Raw genomic sequence first — 9,541 nt, forward strand, 5'->3', positions numbered from 1 at the left:
GCTGCTGACCTGTGACCAAGTCTGTGCACACACCACGACCCCAAGGAGGTGACAGTTGCCTCCAGCAGAGCACAAGAACATGACAGAGAGCCCCAATACCAGAAGTTGTGAGAGTACCTACATCAGCTCATTTGCCAGACCTTCTAATAAGTGTAACAGTTTGACCTTCTGTCAAGTGTTTCTACTCTTGATGTTTAGTTCAATATTGACAGTTTTTGCTAAATCTGCCAAAGATTACATTTTTCGCTTTCCTCCAAACATGAGGTTTCTTGCAAAACACACAAAATCGTTAATTTGCAGATAACAGAGAGGAACAGATTGGTAACGTGAAGAAAACTTCATGAAATTTGGCTGGAAGGTGATGTCCAGCACTGATTTAGCTTAGTAGATCACCGTCTACATTGGAACAGTTTGGTTTGGAAGGTTTAGTCATGTTTTAGGTTAGACAGTCATTGGTTAGTTAGTTCAAGACATCATGGTCAGTAGTAGGTCATACATCTGCTTAAGCCCCTAAAGTTCTGGCAAAAGTTCAGATACTCTGCTGAGCCCTCTTTTCCTGAACTGTCTTATTCCAGAAGCAAGGGAGGAATGCTGGAAGAGATGCTCAACTGCTGTAAATCACAAAAATTTAAAGACATTAATAGGTCACTAAATCTGGGGTAGAGAGAAGCTGATTTGTGCTGTTACAAAATCATTTCATTTTCTCCAGTGATATTTTTTTGCAGCTAAACACTACAATTCTTTCAGACCTGCATTTAGGACTGCAAGTAGCATAACCAGCTTCTTTATATGAATGTGCAGGTACAAAATTAAATGTGTGCCTTCCATTTTTAGAGTATTAATTTGCTTCCCCAGACACTGACAGTTTTTTCTGCCTTTTTCTTCTTGATTTTTTCTTCCTACATAATTTATCAGTTGACCACTTGACCTCTTCTCTGCTTCACTCAATATCCCTTTATCTTTCATTTTTCTTAGTAGTCAGTTTGTCTATTGTGTGAAATGTTTGCTAGAAGTTATCACTTCTTTAAATGTGCCTTGGAAATAGCAAAGGTCTTTCTGCTAGAGGTGATATTCTCCTCTGAGGAAAGATAACTCAAACATTTCAGCTGCAGAAAGCTGAAAGGCTGAGAGAGATTTTGCACCACTCTCCTGTTTGCTGTGATCAAATCCTGAGGGTTTTTGTAAGGAAAACTTCCATGAGGAGAAGGAATACAGCACAAATTTGTACATAGTGAAAGATTTGGAAATCTGAGATGTTGTGTATCTCCTCTTGCAATTACTTTGTTGTTCTGAGGTGGAAAACAAAATACTCTTTTCATGGTTTTTTGACAGTACAAGAGGGAGACTCTGAAGACAACGAAGTATGTGGAGCTTGTTATTGTGGCAGATAATCGTGAGGTAAGGAACAGCAAAATAAAAGGTTATGGGAAGCAGGAGGAGGAAATAGCTAGCTCAGTTCATGGTGCTGTGAGTAACATGCTTCGGTCAATAATATGAAGTAAATCATCTTCCCTAATTAGGGCTAAGCAATGGAAGGAATTATTCAGACAGGACAATGCTGTGAGTCGAGTGTAAAATTCCTTGCAATACTCCATGAGGAATGTGACTCTCAAATCACTAGGATATCTGTCAGCACTGAAGAAGAGGCAAATATTATTTCACTGCCCAGGGTCTCCTTGAGCAAGTTAAGTCTTCACTGCCAGTCTCTGTGCCCTCAGTGGGACTGTCAGTGCTTTTGAACAGCACTTTGCCATCACACTGCATGAAGCACGAGTGCCTTCCTGACGGTGTGCAGGGAGAGCTTCAAAGCCAGTAAGCAGCCCTGGCTGTCAAAATGTTCCAGTGAGCTGAATGGCAGCCAAAGGTCTAAATCTTGGGGTGAATGGTTTTGCTACTCACATTTTTTTGGGTCTCCTTGAACACTGCTAGTTAGGAAATTGCAATCGCTTTGCTGCAGAACAGCTAAGAGAAGAGCCTTTTGCACACCAGTCCTTGAAAGATTCCTACGTAAGACTTAAGGATTGTAAAATCTTTTAACAAGAGCCAAAATCCTATCCCACAGCCTATGCTTATTCTGAGGCAGATTGTAGTCCCATGAATCCAGCAGGAGTCTGCTGGTGGCTTTTGGTTGCACTCTAATTCCCAAACCTCTCTGGCAGACATAGGTGGCTGTTGTGGGGAAACTGTGATGTTTGTGCTGCTGATACACTGGTTTACATTCCAAGTTTCAGAGACAAGGCAAGGACGTGGAAAAAATTAAGCAGAGGCTGATAGAAATTGCAAACTACGTTGATAAGGTAAGAACATGAGAATTACTTCACTTCTTCCAAGCTAACTACAGTTTCTGAAGGATGTTGCTGTGAAATCTGTGTTTCTCCTACTAGTAAATTAAGCAAGCTCAGATCAGCAGCTTTCACAGCCTTTGCCACATCTCCTAATCCACTCACCTTTTCCAGGAGCCAACGCTTCTGCTTTCCTAAAACTCCAGTATTTCAGAGAAATTATTCTCTCCAACCAGTAAAACCAAAAACCTTTTAAACCATTTCTATGTCCTTCAGTATACTAAGCCATGAGTTCTGCTCTGCTGTACATGGGATGCATAGGCACATGGAAACATTGCACCTCTCCCTGTTCCTAAGGAGAGGTGCAATTTATTCCTAGGATTTTATTCACTAATAATCATATATGGAACAGCCTAGAGAAAAAAAAAAGAGGATTATTTTGAGGAGAAATTTGGAGGAAAAGTCCAGTTGTAAGGCCAACAAAGGGTTTGTGAAGACACAGTTAGTGAGATATATCATCCAAGTAATATGACAGGATTAACAATATGCAGTGCTTAAGGAAGCAGAAGTTGATGATTGAGAGCAATAAGAGACATAATTTTGATTTTGAAGTAACTTCTTGACAGTAAACAATAAAGGCTAAGAGTCCTTTACAGTGGTTTTTGAACAAATTAGAGTTTATTTCTGTTGGGTTGTACAGCCAGAAAAAATTAGAGGAGTCCAGTAGTGAAATTATAACTGAGAGAGTCTTAATTTATCTGAGAACATATCAAGTGATACTTCAAGGGCAATAGCTCAAGGAGAAACATTCCTGATTAAAAACAAGCTGCTGAAGACATCTCTGCCTCATCCATAATTGTCTTGCTGACTTATTACTGGAGGACAGGTGTTTATATGTTACCTGCTCCAAATTAATTTTGCATGTTGTAATATCTTTTTTGTTTCATGCTTAATTTATGCTCAGCAAATGCCACTGTTATCCAAATGTCTGTAATGCAGAGAAACAAGACAAAGATCTAGTATATGTTTTCTTCAGACTGTCAGCCCAACCTGGGCTTGATCGATTCCTGAATCCTTCTTCACATTAGTCTCACATTAGAATTGTTATCTCAGCTCCATTTCTAATGTTGCTCTGGCTCCCCTCTTGCAGCAAGCTGACATTTACCAGTGGGATAATAGTGGATGTAGCCCCCAGTGATAAAATCACTTGTTTTTATTTGCTGCGAGGAAGACTTGATGACTCTGGCTCATTCTCAGCTGTTATTTTCAAGCACAACCCTAGTGCAGCACAGCTGCTCCTCCCTCTTGAACTGAAGGAGAGAAGCCTTGGGCAGAGTCATCTGCCATGGCCAGAAGTCCAGTCAGAAGTGAAGGACATGTGAAGGTAGTTGCGGTGTTAAGGGACTGGAGCATCTCATGAGGAAAGGCTGAGAGAGTTGGGTCAGTTCAGCCTCAAGAAAAGATATCTGAGAGGGGAACCTCATCCATGTCTGTCAGGGAGGGTGCCAAGAGGATGGATCAGGCTCTGCTCCATGGTGCCCAGCGACAGGACAAGAGGCAGAAACTGATGCACAGGAAGTTCAATCTGAACATGAAGAATTTCTTTCCTGTGTAAGTCACTGCACACTGGAACAGATTGCCCAGAGAGGTCATGGATTCTCCCTCACTGGGGATATTCCAGAACCATCTGGACACAATCCAGCGAGGTGGGACCAGAAGACCCACTGTTGTCCCTTCCAACCTGACCCGTTCTGTGATCTTGAGGGAAGATGCCAAACTTGGGCAGGACACAGAGAACCAGAATATCTCTGGATCCCTTTGAATGCCTTATGGTCATTTAGTCAGGTCAGAACTTTTCTAAAAGTCATGGAAATAGTTTGCCTGACTCAGTCCTATCAGATGTTCACTTTTGCCCAAGAAAAGAGGCTGTTTTCACCTCTACAAGTAAGATTCATTATGATTCTGCTGCAATATTCTAATCCAACACTGTCTAAAATGGCTTTCAGAGACATGTTTCTATTTTTCTTTCTTCCTCATCAGTTCTATAGGCCATTAAACATTCGAGTAGCCCTGGTTGGAGTGGAAGTATGGAATGACATGGATAAGTGCTCCATTTCTCAAGACCCTTTCACCAGCCTTCATGAGTTTCTGGACTGGAGAAAGCTAAAACTACTACCTCGTAAACCCCATGACAATGCACAGCTGATAAGGTAACCTTGACACTGTCTGTGATACCAGCCAGGATTTCAGTGGTTTGGGAATAGCTGAACTGAATCCTTCCCAGTTGCCAAGCTGTTGGGAGGAACATCTGTGCTCCTGAGGGTTTGTCCTTCCCTTCTGCAAACATCAAACACAGAAACACTTTTCAGGGCCCTTCAGCAGATGTTTCAGATGAATTTCCTTCCACAGCTCTGCAAAAGCTCTGTTACTAGAAGCCTTTCCTGAACACAGCTTGGGTAGATGTGTAATAAGCTGGTAAATACTTAGGGTATGGATTTACAAGCAGGTTAAGATGGTCTTAATCTGAATTATTACTGCAAAAGGCAGTCCTGCCCTCACCCCAAATGTGGAGCTAAGGGGGCACTATGTGAAGCTGTTTCTTAGTGGGAAAACCTCAGAAGCTTTAAAATACAGTCAAAATTGGACAATTCATTTGCATTTGTGGCTTAACAATTAAGTCATACTCATCTTTTACCCTGCTGCTGTTTCTCGGATTAAAGTAATTGAGTAAAGGTCCATTTCAACCCAAACCAGTCTGTCATTCTATGAAAGTAAAAGCACTGTTAAAATAAGAGTGAATTAGAGAATCATCTCTCTCCTGAATCAGGTATTATTTTAATCAATTAACTACTGTTTATACTCTACAGATAAACATTCCTGATGTCTTAGTAATTACAAGGAGTTCTTTCCTTCTTACATGAGCTGTGTAAGAATAAATTGAGCCCTTCCAAACTGTCCCTCCTGAGATATTTGATTACTCTCCGTGTATAATAACACTTTGTTTGGAATGATTACATTCTAGGCTGTGTATCATAACAAATAGCACATAAACTTCCCACTGCATTACAATAACCCTTCTTTGAGCTAGAGACAGTGCTTTTGTGTTTGTGTTTCTAGTCTCAGCTTCAGGCAGGAGCAAAAAGAAAGGAAAGAAGATTCTTGTTACAGCAGTAAACCTAAAGGATGGTGATCAAATGGATGTTTCTTGGGGCAGGGATGGTGTTGGTGTCAGTTCACTGGCTCAGCATGGCTAATCCGTGCTCTTCTTTGTTTTAAACCTGCCAATGTGAGGAGCTGACACATTTGAAATGGGACCTTGGTGTGAGATTGGCAGAAATATAAGGCTGAAAATATTAGGAAGGTATCTTAGCATTGAATGGTGACTGTGTGATTCTTCTTCTCCTCTCCCTCCCTCCTGCAGTGGGGTGTACTTCCAAGGGACCACCATTGGCATGGCACCCATCATGAGCATGTGCACTGCAGAGCAGTCTGGAGGGGTTGTCATGGTAAGTGATAACAGCACAGACCTCCAAACTGGCCCTACTGGTGTGACACAATATCAAGTTTTGTAGCATTACATTCTGTACCAGAACATCAGGCCCATTTGTCCAATTTTTAGTCTCAGTATTATTTATATCTACGTTCAAATTACTTGTAAATGATAGTTGCCGTAGTGAAAATAAATCAAAATACTGCATTAAATATAGCATGACCTCTTTGCACCAAGTTTATACTCCTAATTGTCATTGAATCAGGTGCTGAGGTGCTGTGAAGGATGAGAACCAGAAGATGTATTTGTTATGCCCTTGGGTGTACTTGTGTTACAGGCAACAACAGTCTATCCTGAACCTCTTATTCTATTGATTTTATTCTATATTTATGGAGTTTCCTGTGTTAGGCCTTATTTTCCATCTCTGCAGCAGGGGTTTTATTGCATTGCCAGACAGAAAGAACAAACTATGGCAGCATTTATTCTACCTGAGTATCTCCCAGAGTACTGCTGGTAATGCTGTTGTTAGATGTTCAACATGATGAACACACAAGTAAACACCCTGGCCAATTTCTGGAAGTACTTCTGGAGTATTTACTTTCAGAATCTTAATTGCTTAATTTTGAGGTTTTGATTTGTGCTAAGATGGGAGAAAAAAATTTTAATTTATATAAGTTTAATTTAATAGATTGCCCAGAGAGGTGACAGAGTCACCATCCCTGGAGGTGTTTAAGAGGTGTTTGGATGTGGCACTGGAGGATATGGTTTAGGGTTTAAGGGTTACAGCAGTGGCAGGTTTATGTTTGGACTCAATCTTAGAGGTCTTCTCCAAGCTTGATGGTTCTATAATTCTATGATTCTAATTAACTAACCTTTATAATAGAAGTACTTTAAATAAAATTAGATGTGGACTCCCAGAGCTTGCAGGCCACTAGCAAGCTCAGCTGGAGGCCTCAGAGCTCAGCTCCAGAGCAGAAAGCCAGGGAGCCCTAAACCCCCTCAGATACTCTCCGAGCTCAGTCAGTACCTGCTGAAAACCTTTGTGTTTTCTACAGCTTTGTTGGGACTTCAGCACCTCAGCTGATGTGGTGGTGGTTCTCTCCAGCTCTGCTGGACACCTGAGCTGCAGATCCCTACATAACTGAGGTGGGAGCTCAGGAACGCACAACACTTGGTGTTTGCATAGTCCCAAAGCTCCCAGTTCTTCATAGCTTCATGGGGCCAACGTGGAGCCCAGGACACTGAGACTTTGGCCTCAAAGACAATCCACATAGTAGGGTAATCCCAGAGATAGAGTCCCTTGAAGCTTCTGCATTCCTTCCTTCTTAACTAGCATCCAGGGAGATGATAGGGAGAACTTACATGGTGAGTAAAGAAGCTGAGGTGTAAAAGAGTTGGAAAGAAAAAAGCCATGTCAAAATTGTAGAAGAGACAAAGGTTTCAGTCTCTTGGTAGCTTTAGTGGCTGAGTATCTGATTGCTGTTTGTAAAAGCTTTTCACTGGATACCTGGGTGAGAGGTACAGAAGGAAAAGGAGGAAAAGAGAGGAAAAAAGCTGTAGAAGTCTCCTAGTGCACTTCCAAGTCTTGGTAAAGGCATATATGAGGCAGACAGCCCCATTTTATCCATCTCAGTCCTGCAGTCACTGCTTTGGCTTTATCTGCAGTCAGAGATGCCCTTAATGATGTCTTTTTGCCTTTTTAATTTTTAACATAAGCTTTTAAATACTCTGTGGGGTAATTTGCTGCAAAGTCAGTCCTCTTCGCTCTGGAAACTCTCATTTTACACAGAAAGAATTACAAATAGTTCATTCCAGTAACAAGAAAACAAGAGTCAGCATTTCTTTAGATTGCTCTGGGACTCTGACAGAGCACAGACTGATTTATATGTCCAGGAGAAATCCAGTGTCTGGTGTGAATCCTGGGCCAGGCTGCAGCTTTGGTCATGAAAGGGAGGGTGATGTTTCCTGGAGACTCAATGAATTTAAGCTTCTGAGGTGCAAATTACCTCTAGGCTTGCACAGTATAACTAGAAATGTTCTCCAGTTCTTTAAGCACATCCACAAAAAAGAGTCACATCAAAACTTAGAAAACACTCCAAAAACCCCCAATGTGCAGCTGCCCAACCTTCTCCTGAGTTACCAAAGGCTGATTCAGGTGTATGCAAGAAGTATTTAGATATATGGGAAAGCTCTACACTTGGGAGATACACAAATGAAGAAGAAACAGCCTCAAGATGCTCCAAGAGAGGTTTAGATTGTATATTAAGGAAAATTGCTTCATCTAAATGTCTGTCCAGCCCTGGCACAGCTGCTCAGGGCAGTGCTGGAGTCACCATCCCTGCAGGGATTTAAAAGCTGTGTAGATGTGGCACTTGGGGACATGGTTAGTGGTGGCCTTGGCAGTGCTGGGGAATGGTTGGACTCTGTAATCTTAGGGGTATTTTTGAACCTAAGAGATTTTATGCTTCTATGAAAGGATTAATAACTGTTAATCTGGGAGTCTGAGGGGCTCAAATGTCTCAATATTGAGCAACTGAGCACTTGGCCAACCTCATCATTCAGCCAACCTCTTACCCATCCCACTCTAAGCACTAGGTGCTAAAAACACCCACACTCTAAAATTGTTCTGAAAGAAGAGACAAAAGAAATGACATTTGAATACCAAATCTGGAGTCATTCTTGTATGATCTGATTTTCCTTACTTTTTTGCAGTTAGTCAGCTCTATTATATGATCTAAATTCATCTGCTCTGCCTCCCTGAGAGCCTGCCTGTCTCTACTTTTCTATAGGGCTGAATTCTCTCAGCAGGTGACACAGTGTGTCCCACTGATTTTAGAAGAAATTCAATGGGGAGAGCAGTCAGCTGAGTGTGATAAGCTTTAACAAGACCATTATGATTTTGTTTTACTGTGATGCTTCTGTGGCATTGTAGAAAGACCGAACAGAAGTTGACATTAAAGCAAGTCTTTGACACACGATTCAGTCTTCATGCTTCTGTTTCAAAAATTTGCCCAATGAATTAATGGATTTAAAAGGAAAGTATTACTGAGTTGCTGAATAAAAAAAGAGGGAGAGTAACTTTTAACATGGGCAGATAGTGATAGCACAAGGTGGGATGGTTTTAAACTAATAGAGGAGAGATTTGGATTAAATATTAGGAAGGAATTCTTGGCTGTGAGGGTGCTGAGGCACTGGCACAGGTTGCCCAGAGCAGCTGTGGCTGCTCCATCCCTGGGAGTGTTCCAGGCCAGGTTGGATAGGGCTTAGAGCACCCTGGGCTGGTGGGAGGTGTCCCTGTCCATGGCAGGGGGTTGGAACAGGCTGATCTTTGAAAGATTCCTTCCAGCACAAACCATTCTGTGGTCCTGTGAACTGAGTGAACATGCCTGGGAAGTACCAGGCACAGGGAATTTGCCTGTTCTTGCTGTAGGTGACAGCATTTTGTCATTAGGATTGATTTGAATCTCTGTGGGCCGAAGCAGAGTTCAGCTGAAAGCAGCTGCACACTTTGTGCAACAGCTTCTAATGTCTCAACAGTAGATGGTTGCTTATTCAGTGGTTGTGAAACTGTCTGGTAATGACTTTTACTGCTCAAGCTAACTTTAAAAGACCCTGGTGGAATAAATCAAAGTCACATTGCTATACATTTCTTTAGTCCTTGTGATATTTAAATGGTCTCAGTATCAAATGGGACATGTCACTGTTTGTTTTGATAATCTTCATTTATGCTGCCTTCAAATAACCTCTTTTGCTGAGGCATCACATTCCT

At 41.7% G+C, this 9,541-nt stretch overlaps 1 protein-coding gene across 1 annotated transcript in view; it reads left to right on the top strand.

The window, feature by feature from the left end:
• Positions 1–9,541, top strand: part of ADAM12 (ADAM metallopeptidase domain 12) — a gene marked incomplete at its 5' end in the record, with an annotated part of 80,867 nt that overhangs the window by 22,009 nt on the left and 49,317 nt on the right. The window contains 4 exons of the mRNA XM_009082932.1: positions 1,333–1,398; positions 2,226–2,297; positions 4,323–4,492; positions 5,704–5,788. Of these exons, the coding sequence (XP_009081180.1) occupies positions 1,333–1,398; positions 2,226–2,297; positions 4,323–4,492; positions 5,704–5,788 (393 nt within the window). The remainder of the gene's footprint in view (positions 1–1,332; positions 1,399–2,225; positions 2,298–4,322; positions 4,493–5,703; positions 5,789–9,541) is intronic.

The sequence above is a fragment of the Acanthisitta chloris genome, unplaced genomic scaffold (assembly GCF_000695815.1).
Source record: "Acanthisitta chloris isolate BGI_N310 unplaced genomic scaffold, ASM69581v1 scaffold6479, whole genome shotgun sequence".
Taxonomy (NCBI): domain Eukaryota; kingdom Metazoa; phylum Chordata; class Aves; order Passeriformes; family Acanthisittidae; genus Acanthisitta; species Acanthisitta chloris.